At 37.7% G+C, this 15,915-nt stretch overlaps 1 protein-coding gene across 1 annotated transcript; it reads left to right on the top strand.

Annotated features, from left to right (window-relative positions):
- Positions 1-804: 804 nt before the first annotated feature.
- On the top strand, positions 805-11,692 carry cfap298 (cilia and flagella associated protein 298). The gene is made up of 8 exons (XM_061733359.1): positions 805-928; positions 1,984-2,139; positions 5,635-5,802; positions 8,611-8,678; positions 8,748-8,906; positions 9,373-9,504; positions 9,945-10,040; positions 10,692-11,692. Exons 2-8 carry the CDS (start codon positions 2,001-2,003, stop codon positions 10,800-10,802), a joined length of 873 nt encoding a protein of 290 aa, XP_061589343.1. The 5' UTR covers positions 805-928; positions 1,984-2,000; the 3' UTR covers positions 10,803-11,692.
- The last annotated feature ends 4,223 nt before the right edge of the window (positions 11,693-15,915 follow it).

Below are 15,915 nucleotides of genomic sequence, written 5' to 3' on the forward strand. Positions count from 1 at the left end.
GTGTACTGGACGCCCTTACATACAGATAACCACATGATTTCAGACCGCCATCATTTTAAGCTTCTTTCCAAATGCATGTGTCATCAATGAAATAACAACTAATATCTAATGTTTTTGTATTGAAATATGTGACAAACTAACATTTAACAGAGTTCACCTACCTCTCTTCACTTTCTGCTTTCCCTTCTCTCTCCATCACCTGCTCCTTTCTTCTTATCTTGTCTTTGCATCATACTGCCACTCTCTCCATCCGGCAGAATGATACTAAAAACAATGTTTAATATTAACATGAGTTTATAATGATCTGAGTCGCTGCATGGGTGTCTGTCAACAGATAACAGTCCACTTAAAGAACCCACTGACACTTTAAGAAACACAAAATGAAGCATTTACACTTTTATAAATGCTTTTATCTCAACTAAGATGAGTGTTATATTTCAATGTTATTCTCACATTTAAAAGTATCTGCATATTGTGAAAACAACAGTCCATGTAAGATATGTCGTAAAGTCTGAGACTGAGACAGCATATACAGTTTAGTTATGAATTATTTTATTCAACACTATCTATCTATCCACGTCCGTAAGACCCTGTGACCCTGTTTATGCACAATCTTTTGGCCAAATTCCCCGAAAAACAGCAATAAATCAATAAGAAACTGTAAATGAATCATTTAAAATGTCAATAGATTTGTATGTATAAAGTTAATTTATAAAAGTGACGGTCTGCCTGTCCGTGTCACTTGCAGCAGTACCGCTTTTCGCCGCCAGGGGGCGGTGAGAACAGCGGACATAGTCGGAGCCGTCAGTTAAACATCATTAGAAGAAGTATTCAGACATGTCCAGTGTGCTTTGAATTTCTCTCTCTGGAGTTTATTAAATCCTAAATCCACCTGAACCGCGACCCTACCTGCTGTTTTACCGCGCAGGTAAGTGTTTCCATCGCAGTCTTCTACAAAACTGAGCCCGTAAATGTGTCAGTGGGTAACTATTAGCGAGTTTTAGAGTGTTTTGTTGTGGTTCTGGAAGCTTCCTGGGAGCTGCGCGCGCATCCTCGTCGCCATGGCAACACTGTTGTCTCCGCGGGAGGTGCATCATCTTCTATCATTAAAGAGCACGTTTTTAACGTTTAGGTATTTTCTTAACGTTTAAAGGTCTTATTTGACGTTTAAATGTCTTTTTCTTAACGTTTAAATGTCTTTTTTCACATTTAAATTTCTTATTTTACGTTTAAATGTCCTTTTCTTAACGTTTAAAGGCCTTATTTAACATTTAAAGGTATTTTTAACGTTTAAAAGTATTTTTTTACGTTTAAAGGTCTTATTTAACATTTAAAGGTATTTTTTTACGTTTAAAGGTCTTATTTAACGTTTAAAGGTATTTTTCCACGTTTAAAGGTCTTTTCTAACGTTTAAAAGTATTTTTTCACACTTAAAGGAGCATGAGGCAGGATCTAGGCAGGATTTATGAAAAAAAAATGTGTATATGTTTTAAGTTTTCTAGTAATAATGTCAGATGAAGCGTTCCAAACCAAAAAGAATGAGCCCTCTAGTGTATCTCTCCGTTGACTTGAACAGGCTGTGTGCTGCAAAATGTGCTGCAATTCCGGACCGGAATTTCCCGCGCTGTCCTGCGGATGTGACGTCAAATGACGCTGCATGCGCGTTCTCCCCGTTCTCCCGTGCCGGCTTCGCTGTTGGCTGCAGTAACCCCGACAGTCGTCGTGGCACTAATGAGTCTCATTTTTTAAAGGAGCCTCATGCTCCTTTAAAGGTCTTTTTTAATGTTTAAAGGTTTTTTTCACGTTTAAATGTATTTTTTCACCTTTAAAGGTTTTTTTTAAAGTTTAAAGGTCTTATTTAACATTTAAAGGTCTTATTTGACGTGTAAAGGTGTTTTTTAATGGTTAAAGGTCGTTTCTCCGTATTTAAAGGTCTTTTTTCACGTGTAAAGGTCTTATTTAACCGGTAAAGGTGTTTTTCAGGGTCCAGGAAGGTGAAGATGGTGCAGCTACACGTCAAACGCGGAGACGAGAGCCAGTTTCTCTTCAACACCACGGTGCAGGCCCCCGTGGATGCGCTCATCCAGCAGGTTACAGCCATATACAACGGCAGGCTTAAAGTGGACCGAATATGTTCAGGTAAAAGTCTGTGTTTTCGCGAACAGGTCGACATTTAAATCCTGATGAGCTAGTAAAGCTGGACGTGATAGTGATGTTTGGATCAATACTGAAGTATCGATACTTCCGATACCAGATCTGTATGCTCTAAAAATGGATTCTCAAATAAAAATATCGATACTTTACATTTATGGTAATATACATCATTAACAGGAATAGGGTGGAAAGTAACTAAACTATTCAGATTCTGTCTAAATGACACGCTGCTGGTAGGAACTACTTTTTTTCATTTAAATTTTTATAGTAGGTCTTGAATGAGGCCGCTACCTCAGTATACTTATAAAATATAAATATTATATATTATTATTATATATATAAAAAATGATACTTCTGACTTTAAAATAAATAGTTAAATAAGTGACTCTGATGTCTTCTATTCTTAAACTATCTAAAAAAATTTTACCGGCACATTAGGTGTATTTGGACAATGTATCGAATCAGTATCTCCGATACCAGGCTGAATTTTACTCAATATCGGATCGGAAAGGTAATCGGTGGTATCCAACATCACTAGTAGTTCGCGGGTATCTTTTTTTTTTTCTTCTTTATTAGAAAAGCCATTTATAGTGTACAAAACAAGTCAGGGAAGTAAGTTTGACAAATGTACAGTTTTCAGAACAGACCGTGAAGTGAGAATCTCTTGTAGATAATAATAATAATAGCAATAACACAAAAATGAAAAATAAAATAAAGAAGCTGTGACAAAAAACAATATGGCAAAGGCTAAGCATCGTATTTAAAACAGTAATGTTTTGATGAATCACAGCAGTTTTCTTATTCTAATTAGAAATATAATTAAGTGATTTGAAATATACTACAAAGTAGTTTAGAAGTATGAATAAAGTATGAATAAAGTATTTACTCAAAATGATCACAAGATTAATGACTTCAGAAAATATCAGAGTCCAAAATGTCCCTGAAATAAAGAACATCCTTAGATGTGAAAGAAGGAATATTAAAGATTTTAAGTCATACCCAACTATGAATATCAGACCAAAAGACATTAAAATGTTGACAAGAACAGATGAACTGCTTTTTCTATTCCAGAAGAACAAAAGTCACATGGATCAGAATAAAATTTAAATCTTCTATGCAGAAAATCTCCCACAGGAGAGATTTGAAGTGGGTTTATTTTACTTTAGGTGGAATTGGCTATTTCACATAGAAAGAAAACGGTTTATTTTTAAATGCATTATTTAGCCATTATCTCTTTTAATAATGGCATTCAAATTACAAAATATTTTTGTTTAAAGGCTGGAGTGACCAATTTATTATTCAATTTTCTATCTCGTAGTAATACATTAACAATTGCCAGTGAGAGCAAGCAAGGGTTAATTGATGATTAATATTGCCTAGGGTTTTGGTTAAGTTTAATTAAAGGTACAGGAATTGCTTTAGAGACCTCGTTATAACCGTTAAATGAAACCTTTAACTTATACTTCTTCATAAAGTCATCATATGATAACAACATTCCATTTGTTTGGAACAAATCATGAATAAAACATTTACCGTTATCACGCCAATCAGATTTAAACAGAGATTTCTTGTTCGTAGTTATAACCCTGTTATTCTTTAAGACAGAATTGTGAGGAGAAAAATTATGGGTGAAAAGTAGCTATCCAAAATCTGATGCTTGCTTATAAAAACTTTAAAAGGTATCTTGAAAACTTGGAAATCACATCTGAGTAAAACAGTGGTGGTGCATTTCACACTTAGGCCTTCAGTGATGTCCAACTTAATCAATAAATACCTTTCATCATGCAGCATTTATACCAGCAGGACTGGAGAGAAGTTAGAAACACACTGAAGCACTATCAGGCATTATGGGCTGTTATCCGACGCATTTTCAAAATCAACAAACCCGCATCAACAATTAAAACATATCTGGTATGTTACTGCCAAAACTTCAATATAAAAGGGTCTTTAAAATGATCTCTCCAAAAAGTTTTATTAAATTAGTCCGCAGAGAATATGCAAGCTTTACCAAGATTACAGTTTAATATCAGAAAGACACAAACAAGACGGCCAAACTTTGGCGACAGCGACACAATAAACAAATCTCTTTGTGAAACAACGTTTTCATGTTAAAACGTGACGTTTCACGGCTTTCTATTACCTGCTGCTTTGACTACAACCACACAGCTTTAGATTATTTACTTACACTGCAGAAGAAGGGCAAGATTTTTGTTCCGTTTTCAGTATTTGTCATTTTAGTTCGTTATTGTGGATTTGATATGAACGAAATAAATACAAAAATATATTAAACGTGAAAATAATAAATAAAACGTTTGCACTCACCAAAACGGCCATGGCCAACACTTATTTCAACATACATATATATATATATATATATATATATATATATATATATATATATATATATGTATATATGTATATGTACACCGAGCCTGCAGACAAGAGACACATAGGACGCAGAAAAACAGGTAAAATGGTCCTGCACTGCCACCTACAGACCAAAGTTATTTGGAGTGAAAACGGAAATATCAGACCCAAATTGGGTCTTGAAAGGATAAGTAAAAATAGACAATTCCAAAACATTAAACACAAATAACACCATCTAATGTGATGACACTTATTGGTCATCACATGAACAGTCCCGGGTGTGACTCTATTAATCTGCATTGCACTGCCGTGTCCAAGTATCCAACAGGACTCGCTGGCCCCGACGGCCCCCACTGGAGTAGAAATCCAACCTCCAACGGGACATGAGACCACGTAGGTTAAGGCTGCGTTCTCAATCAGTGTGTTTACATGGGAAGTTTAATTCCTCTTTAATTCAGAATTAAAATTAAATCCGATTTTAAAATGAATAAAAATTACCATGTAGACACCTAATTCCGAATTAAAATGGCCATTCCGAATTAAACTTAATTCCGAAGTAAGTGGCTGGTTTAATTCCGATTTTAAATCCGAATAGAATAATTCCGCGATCATGTATAAACTCATTCCGCTTTAAATGAATTCCGGTCTTTCTGCGCTGCTCGTTCCCCAAGTGTCGCGATGACACTTATATTCCGCGCTGGGCTTGTTTTCCAAACAAAGATGGCAGCACGCAGTAACCGGTGGTCAAGAGCAGAGACGATTTATTTAATAAATAGCTTGGAGGACCTGGAAATAATCAAAAGAACAGATGGCAGGAAACATCAAAATTGTGAGCTTTTCAAAGCTGTAGCGGCTAAGCTGCTAAGTTAGTTTTTCTTCCGGTAGACGTAACTTCCGGTCCGCCCCTCTATCCAATCAGAACCTTTCCAACCCCCAGACCTTAAGCGGAATTGGATAAAGCCGATCAAACGTGTTTTCCATGTAAACCTCAATTTGGAATTACTATTTCCATGTAAACTCGAAGGAAAATAGTTTCATTCGGAATTATTTAATTCGGAATAATTCATTCAGAATTAAAAAACATCATGTAACCGTGGCCACTGCCTCCCTCAGAGATCCCGGAGCTGGCCGACCACGGCGTCACGCTGCCCCCCCCCATGCAGGGCCTCACCCCGGACCAGGTCCAGGAGCTCAGGCTGCAGGACGAGTGGGAGGACCGCTGCTCCCCCAGTGGAGGGACGGTGTTTCGCAGGGATGAGATCGGGAGGAGGAACGGCCACGGTGAGGAACACGCTTCGGCCTGGTTTATGAAGAAGTATCTCGGTTTTAGCTAGGCAAAACATTTCTTGAACTATAAAGCACTATTCATCCTATACAATGTACTGGTTTTACCGTACTTAAAGGGGACCTATTATGGCATCTAAGACCCCGTCCACACGTAGCCGGGTATTTTTAAAAACGAATATTTCCCCCCTCCGTTTATAAAAAAATTTGCATCCACACATTACCGAAGATCTGCGTTTTCGACCACATTCATAACCTGTAGATCATCTGCGGCTCCCGGGAAGCTGCACCTCCGCGGGCTCCGCGGCGGCTCCGCGGGCACCGTAGGGTGCGCGTCGCCGCGTAACCTACGGTTGTAGGCTCTGTGTCGGTGTAACGCAGTAAGCGGTGGTCAAGACCAGAGACCATTTATTTAATAGCTTGGAGAACAGATGCTGGATCATCTGTAGTAAACAAAAGGCGCACGTCAGAGCAGATTTGTTGTTGTTTTGGCGCATAATGTGACGTTCGAAAACGCAAAACTCCGGTTGTGTCCGTCTACACGCATCTACATAAACGGAGTTTTCAAAAATCTTCACTTTGCCCGGAGTTTTTTTAAAGCTTCGTTTATTTGCGTTTTCGTGTGGATGACAGGTCAAAACGTAGGAAAATATCTCCGGTTTAGCAGATATCCGCAGATATCCGGCTACGTGTGGACGGGGTCTAATACCTATTTTAAACAGGCCTTGAATGTCTTAAAAACAAGCTTTTGATTGTTTTTGCTGAATAAATTAGAAATTCAGTCTCTAAGCCATGTCTTTATCTTCCCATTCTCTAACCTCCTTCTCTATGAGGGATTCTGAGTGGGCTAGAGGCTATGATAATGAGGCACTGTGCTGATTGGATGCCTGAATGACGTGAAACACCGCTATGAAAAAATGGCGGAAGCTCCGGCCGGCGGAGTTACTTGTGGGCGTGGTTTCACGCATCGCTCCCGTCGTTACGTAACGACGAGCAGAATCTGAACGGTTCATAGAAGCCACATCACACTGGGCGGCTCATCCGGGCGGCTGTACAGACACTGCAGAATTTGGTTGCTTTCCTCCTTCTCTGAGTTGGCAGGCTGAGGGGAGACCACTTTATATTTGTTAAAGCAAGAGAAAACCTGTTTTTCATAATAGGTCCCCTTTAAGTTACTGTTCGTAGGTCTGGGGGAACACATACAAAGCTCACTCCAACCCTTGTGCTACTGCAGAAAAGAGCAATGAGAACTACAGTATACATAACGCAGGTTACCAGGATCACACTAATCAATTATTTCTACAATCCAGATCACTAAAATTTCTGGATCTTATCAGTTTCAATACAGCACAACTAATGTTCAAGGCAAAGAATAATTCATTCCCGGGACAAATATAGGGGATAGTTTTTGAAAGAGAGGGGGGCTACAACCTCACGGGTCAGTTCTCAACAGACGCACAACACTGAAGAGCTTCTGCATGTCGACCTGCGGAGTGAGCATGGAGCTAAAACAAAGTCAAAACATATCACCATTTAAAAAAAGATACAAAGAAACATTCTATTAAAAAATCAATGCAAATAAACATGTAGATATGTACATTTATTAATATATGTAGATATATAGATATGTTATATGTAGGTACGTATATGGATATATTGCGTTGTATTATACGTACCGTATTTGTGTATCTATATCTTGATTTATAGTTATATGTAGATATGTCGATATATAGATTTATAGTAATTAGGGACCGAGCACTTACAATGCGAAGGCCCTATTCTATCTATCAGGAGATGTTCTCGTTGTTTTTCTCGTTTTTATTTTTCTTCCGATGAAAGGAGGGCCTTTTTGCCCCCCTAAACGTGCCCCAAAAGTCACCAAACTTTGCACGCAAGCCAGGTCTAGCGAAAAATTCTTATGATCGGTCGATATTTGATATTTCCTATTATCTGCCATATTTTTTTAATGGTTTGACATAAAGAGTCATGGGTGGTGTCATCGGACTTAGTTTTGAGTCCTTGATCTTTATGGGTGAAAATTGCACGCGCGAGGGCCCGTTCATCACTGCTTGCCACTTTAATTTTTATGTATAATTGGAAGTAAATAGGTAGGAAGTAAATATATGAACCAGTGTATATATAGCATATCTACTCTTATATAGTTATTCAAGTATATTGTTATACCATTGCTGTCTATTGTTCTCTATTATATTGTAGTATTATAGTAAAGTAATGATAATGTAATACTATGCATTATAATTACTTCTATTAGTACATACATACATAGTAGCACAACTAAATGCTGGGCGTTTGTTTTGTTTTCTTTTGTTTGCCTTGATTTGCTTTGATTTTTACTATATTTATATATACATATAATTGAGTATTACATCACTGTATAGAACAGTTATTAAAGTAGGTATGCGTGTTTAATAAGTAAGTTTATTGAAACTCTTGTTATATGTAAGAATGTATGTAAGATTCAGAGGTAGGACTGGATAAGTGTTTACTTCAATCCTACTCCGTTTGGAACATGTTGGTGGATCCGTGAACTATTATTATATGTAGTGCTGTATATATATATATATATATATATATATATATATATATATATATATATATATATGAGAGAGAGAGAGAGAGAGAGAGAGATTTGTATTCTGTTTTTTTACTTTTTTGTACTCTTTTTGTTTTTTATCATGCATGTTTGAAAATAAAATCTTCAAGTAAAGTAAAAGCAAGTAATGATCACTTAGATTAAAGATATTAACCTAAACTCCGTCTGTCCTCTACGCTCTGCTCCGCAAGCTCCAACCGATAAGATGAAAGAGGTGCTGATGAGGACGGTGGAGGAGGCGAAGGCCAGCGTCTCCAAGGTGAGTGTTGATGGACAGAGTTGATCATCTCTGGTTGCTAAGATCTTACAAAGGTTCCTTCTCCTGCAGAAACAAGTCCAGGCCAACGTCTGTGTTACCATGGAAACGGTGAAGGACGCCCTGGACCAGCTCCGAGGGGCCGTCATGATCGTGTACCCCATGGGCCTCCCTCCTCACGACCCCGTAAGGATGGAGTTTGAGGACCAGGAGGACCTTTCAGGGACGCAGGTGACGCCAGAGGATCACTTATATTCTGAGATGATAATAATGATAAAAAAATAATAATAATAATTATGATAATAATGATTAAAATAATAATCATTATCATAGGAATGATGATGATAATAATAGAGACGATAATAATGATTATAAAAATAATGATTATAATAATTATGATTATTATAATAATAATTATGATAATAATGATTATTATAATGATAATAATAATTATAATGATCATAATAATAATTAGGATAATAATGATTATAATGATAATAATGATGAAAATAATAATAATAATAATAATAATTATTATTATTATGACGGCCATAATGATTATAATAATAATTATGATAATAATAATTATGATCATAATGATCTGGTTTCCTGTAACACCTGAAATGATCCGTATTTATTTATCTTATTTGTATTTTTTTTTTTCATGTGAATCTCTTGCCTCCGTCTGCGTCCCCAGGCGTCCCTGCAGCTGATCCCCGAGGACGAGGCTCAGCTCTGGTGGGCGGCCAAGCAGATGCAGCGAGGGAAGAAGCTGCAGGACTACATCGGCTCCAACGAGAAGACCAAGCTGGTGGTGAAGATCCAGAAGGTGGGGGCTGCTCACTAGTGATGCACCGAATGTTCGGTAACCAAAATTGTTCGGCAAAAAAACACTTTCGGCGTTCGGTGGAATAATTGGGGAAAAAACCGAACAATTAATAACGGCATGTTAGATGATGCAATCAAACAGAAAATTAAAAAGGATTATGAGAAAAAATACAATACAGTAAGACAAATTGTAACTGGCAGGTATTTCACTGCACATTTATTTTATTTATGCAATGGTGAAAAAATTGGCAAAATAAATGAAACACTGCGAACCATTGTTCGGTATTATTCGGTATTCGGCCAAGTGTTTATTATTATTTTTGGCCATAAATTTTCATTTCGGTGCATCACTACCGCTCACCTGTCTCAGCTTCACCTGTCTCAGCTTCACCTGTCCGTGACGCTACTGAGAGCCGTCTAACCCCGCCCCTCTCCCCTCAGGCGGGGCAGGGGGCGCCGGCGAGGGAGCCCCCCATCACCGAGCAGCAGCAGAAGCAGCTGATGCTGCAGTACCACCGGAGGCAGGAGGAGCTGAAGGTGGGCCCGGCCCGGCAGAAACAGAACCCCCTCACAGACCTCTCACTCATCCAGTCTTGTTTTTGGCAGCCATTTTAGATTTAGTCTTAGTCTTTTGGACGAAAATTATTATTAGTTTTAGTCACATTTCAGTAATTTCTATATGTGATAGTTTAGTCTACGGAAACTCAAAAAGGTTTTAGTTGATGGAAACTCAAAAAGGTTTTAGTTTAGACATTCTGACTTTTTTCTCAAAATTGAACTTCAACATTATTCTCGACATTTCAACTTTTTTTTCGACATTTCGACTTTTTTCTCAACATTTCGACTTTTTTCTCAAAATTGTACTTCAACATTATTCTCGACATTTCGACTTTTTTCTCAACATTTCGACTTTTTTCTCAAAATTGTACTTCAACATTTTTCTCGACATTTCAACTTTTTTGTCCAATTGCATAATGAAAAAAAAAATCTTCCTCCTCCAAAATATGATTTTTATTTTTCTCCTGCCTGGCTGGCCCTAATATTCTCACCGGCTTCAAATGCTATCAGATATTCTTCTGTAAAGCTCGTCACCGTCTCTTTATCGTCATGAAAAAAAAGTGCGTCAGCGTAATAATTTCGTCATCGTTGACGAAAACAACACTGACCCTCATCCTCCTGCCATTTCAGAAGCTGGAGGCAGCCGACGACGACAACTGCCTGGACTCGGACTGGTCCGACCGCCAGGCGCTCAAGCGCCAGTTCCAGGGCCTCACCAACATCAAGTGGGGGCCGAGATGAAGCTCCCGGAGACGTCCCACCAGGGTTCCCTGGAGACGCCTCCTCCCCTGTTACAGTGTTATTTATCCAGCGGAGGGACGTCTGCAGTACGACAGGTTACACCGAGGCCTTAATAAATCTGTACGTATCAACGGTTTGCCAAAAACACAAAGTGACATTTTTAATGTGTTATATAATTAAACATTGGTTTCCAGTTCAGTGTGTTTGTTTCTTCTGGATGTTAAAATATTTGAGAAAAAAAAGTGAAGAAATGTATGTTTTTACATCGGTTTTTAGAGGACTTTTTTGTCCTCAAATTACTCCAAATACAATAAACTGAAGCAAGACTACATTATTTGAAAGTTTAAGTACATTATTTCGAAGTTTAAGTACATTATTAACTGACGAGTGAAGTAGGTTGTAAAGTTTTGTGTTTTGGATTTAAAATTAAATTGTTGTCTTGGGTTGTGATGTCAGTGGAGTTGGTGATCTGGAAGGTGAAGTGCTGACAAAACAACTAAGGAAAATGGGCCATGTTCTTAACAAACCTCATCCATTTGGCTAAATTACCGGTAAACTGGTTTATTTATTTTTTAGGAATTCTCTTTTTAAATGTATTTTTCATTCATTTAGTTGTGGATGAAATATTTTCAGTATTTGCCTTAAACATTTAGTCATATGTAAGTAGCCAGTGTCTACCTTCAGAAACATTTTCAATATATTGTGACTGAAATATTTACTGCAAGACCCAGAACGAAATAAAATAAGAAATTCAGGTTTGGTGAAGTTTTTAACCATTTATGTAGACAGTGATGTGATGTTCACATGTTTGTATTTTTCTTGATTTCGATGTTTTATCTTTGTGTCTGTGAAGCGTCTTTGAGGTCTTTTAAAAGCGCTCTATAAATAAAATTGATTATTATTTATTATTATTTGAAAGTTTAAATACAATATTTGAAAGTTTCAGTCCATTATTTTGAAGTTTAAGTGCATTATTTTAAAGTTTAAGTGCATTAGAGGACTTTTTTGTCCTCAAATTACCCCAAATATATTAAACTGAAGCAACACTACATTATTTGAAAGTTGAAGTACATTATTTCGAAGTTTCAGTCCATTATTTCGAAGTTTAAGTGCATTATTTCAAAGTTTAAGTACATTATTTGAAAGTTTAAGTACATTAGAGGACCTTTTTGTCCTCAAATTACCCCAAATACAATAAATTGAAGCAACACTACATTATTTCGAAGTTTAAGGACATTATTTGAAAGTTTAAGTACATTATGAAAGTTTAAATACAATATTTGAAAGTTTCAGTACATTATTTCGAAGTTTAAGTGCATTATTTCAAAGTTTAAGTACGTTATTTCTGCTGTAAAGTTGTTAATGACGTCACTGAAGATGGCCACACGCCATCTTCGCCACTTGTTCACACACCAGTTTGGCCTTCGGCAGGAGGGCCCCCGCTTATGATCCAGGTCCTGCTCAAGGGTTCTTCCCTCCTAAAGGGGAGTTTTTCCTTGCCACTGCTTGGCTTAAGGCTTTTCTCCCACTAGGGGAGTTTTTACCTGCCATTGTTTATCAACCACATCCCTTGGGACGGGGTAAAATATAGTTGACAAGGGTTGGTTATAATAATGCACTGATTTTCTTCAGTAAATTCGACCAATAAATAATGTTTTGTGCTTTGGCATAATGTAAACATGCTGTTGCAAGCTCCAACTGTACAGTATCCCGGAATGAAGAGAGCCACTCCCTCACAGACAGTGTGTGTGGTGGTTTCCACCGGCAGGCAATCATCCTTTCAGCCGCTGTAAGACCAGCTAGCAGAAGACGCCTTTCATTGGTGGTGAGCTCTAAAGAGGAAGTGTTATTGAGTAACAGCAGACACTGTGAGTTAGACATAATGCTTGAAACATTTTCCCAAAATCTATTAACCTCCGGACACTGCCAAACCATATGAAGAAAGGCGCCAATGGTATTGTCTGAACAGAAGTCGTAATATGGATTATCTCTCAGTTTCATTTGTTGTAATCTTTGAGGTGTGAGGTATGTTCTGTGGATAAATTTATAGTGAATCATTTGATGATTAGGGTTTCTGGATGAAAGAGATATATTTGACCATATGGTATGCTAATTCAGATCTGTAGAAATATTAAGGTCCATTTTCCAGATTCTACGTAAGCCTGAGTTATGGTTCTGCGTCAAATCGACGCCGTGCCTACGCCGTCACCGTGACGCCGTCGTGAACCCTTCGGACTTCTCCGTCACTTCATTTCGCCGCGGTGCAGAACCCCCTATGACCGCTAGATCGCGATCTTTTCCTGAATGGTTTATCCGACTTTTTCCGGTCACAGTGAATCAAAGAGATAAGGACAACTATTGTGCAAAAAAAAAAAAAAAAAAAAAAAAATCACACATACACAAAGAATAGAGCGCTGAAAGTTCACAACTGCTTCAAACCGGAAACTGGAAATGCGTTGCTACCAAGCGAACCAATCACAGCCCTCTCGGTCTGCATTTGGTCTGTGTCGCCTCGATGCGTAGTTACAATTTTTGGGAGGTACGCGTCAGTGACGGCGTCAGTGACGGCGTCAGTGACGGCGTCAGTGACGGCGAGTGGTACACGTTGACGCGTAGCCTACGGCGTAGGCACGGCGTTGTTTTGACGCAGAACCATAACTCAGCCTTAAGTGATAAAGGTTTATATGAGTGGTCAGTTATACATTTATAGAGCTCAGAGACAATGCAATTTTTACCTTTAGTGCCACATATCCGATTTCCCAGCTCCCAAATTAGTGTCTCACGGGACACCTTGACACCTTGTATTGCTGCACGCAGCTGCAAATAAAAAAAGAAAGAAGTGCTCGGGAGGTTATAGGTTCTTTGCAAATCTTGGAATTCACGAAGACCTTGTTGCCCTACGATATCTTGGAGAGTACGAACACCACTATACCAATGTGGAAAGAAAATCGTCTTCCTGTCTATTAAATGACTATTAATGATTTTGAAAAATTGGAGAATAACTGAAAAATGTATTACGGATTTTTGCAAATTGATGAACTCTATGCCAAAACTGTAAAGAGGTGTGAGATGATTGGCCCGCAATTCTGTCTCACTATCTTGAGTGGTACGTTAGCATATATCAAATTTGTGATTATATCGATGCGTTAAATTTTTTCTTCAATAGGGCACAATGACACCAAAGGAGTTTGTTAAAGTACAAAGCCTGGAAATTACTAAAATACATGAAAAATTACATTCTTTTCAAAATGGCGGACTTCCTGTGTGAGTTAGAGCATGGGTCCAAGTGACTTTTTTGTAGGTCTTAGTCTGATAAAATAGACACATAAATGTCATTGCTGTAGGTGAAAGCATATTGTGGGGCTTGTCCACAAACATGGAGTAGGTGGTGCCATCAAGCTCATTTTTATAAACCCATACTCATCGCCCATAAAATACGTAATTTTACGCATTCAAAAAAGAACCCTGCCCACTCTTGGTGGTGGCAAGCAACACATGTAGAAGACACCCTGTGCCGATGGAATGGCAACATATTTTTAAAGAGGGGCCTCAGACTGATATTTTCTGTATTGAAAGTATGTTTAGCATTTTAATGACAAAATGTTATCAAATCCTGTACGATGACATTTGACACATCATAAAGGTAAAAGAACCTGAAAAGAACATAAATTGCCAAAAACAGTGGATTTAACATCACCGGATCCTGACAATTTAAGCTCATGAGGACAAACTGGATTTTTAAAAAAGATTTTATGAATAATATAAGCTTAGGAGGGATAAAGGTCCCCAACACTGGGATGATGCAACAGATATATCTTAGAAATATTAGCTTCCTAGCACAAAAGGATAATTTTTAGGAATTTTTCAAAATGTTGATGTGGGGAAAATTCATTTCCTCATTAACCCTAATTAACCCCCTAATCACAACCTTATGCAACAATTCATATTAAGATGTAGAGGAAAAGATGCTTATGAGTTTGTTGCAAATCTGTCCAGCAGTTTTTGAGATATAAACTACTCATATTTATAGTGCCCCCCACCCTCGTGTTGGACCTTTTTTTAAAAAAAAGATTTTTTGCAGCTCTAGTGGCCTTTATTCAAGGTGTGGGCATGAAAGGGGTAGAGAGAGAGTAGGGATGACATGCAGCAAAGAGCCGCAGGCCGGGAGTCGAACCTGCGACCGCTGCAGGAGGACTGTAGCCTCAGTACAAGGGCCGCTTAGTTTAAACACTGTGTCAGCCAGGCCGGTGTTGAATGTTTTCCAAAATTGGCACAGGTGTCCAGCACTGAGGTCTGGACTAGGTCCATTAAATTTCATGTCATTCTCTTTTGTCATTCTCAGAATGATAGATTTTAGCCAATATTTATTTTGCTAATTTTTGCATGTTTAAAAATGCGAGAATTCATTATAAAGCAAAAATTAAAAAATAAGCTGAATATTGTTTTTAAAGTTCGTACTGTAGTTTTATGAGCCAAAATTTGAAAATGATCAGGGAAAAGCCCTCAGAAAAGTTTGAGAAATTAAAAATCATATTATGATTTTTGGCCTCATAGCTGAAATGTTTTAATATTCACAGAAAATAACAACGATGCTTAAAATTCATAAAAAATATTCACACATGATAGGAACTCTGTTTGACATTTGTAGTTTTTTTGTAGTTCACCTCAGAGTGATATTTACAGAGTTAAAATATGTTAAGTCTATTAAGTCAAAATACAAAAGATTGCTGTACACTGCTGCTTTGATGAAACTTTACCAAACTTAACAGACTTGCCCAGGACTATTAGGAGAATGACTGGAGCAAGTTTGGTGTCAATGGCATAACCTGTCATGAAGATACATTTGTTGAGCTAATTTGCATACTTCTGACAAAACAGAGTGAGTGACATTTCTATCGAGTAAAACTTAGAGTGTATCAAATGTTTGACATTATTAACGGATATATCTTGGAAATATCAGCTCTGTAGCACAAACGGCTGATTTTAGGGATTTTTCCAAATGTGAAGATGGGGAAGATTTAATTTGCTCATTGACCATGCCCACTTCCCATTCACAACTATATTCCATAATTCGTTTTATGAGGTTTAGGAGAAGATATTGGGTTTGGTGTAA

Source organism: Cololabis saira, chromosome 11, assembly GCF_033807715.1.
Source record: "Cololabis saira isolate AMF1-May2022 chromosome 11, fColSai1.1, whole genome shotgun sequence".
Taxonomy (NCBI): domain Eukaryota; kingdom Metazoa; phylum Chordata; class Actinopteri; order Beloniformes; family Belonidae; genus Cololabis; species Cololabis saira.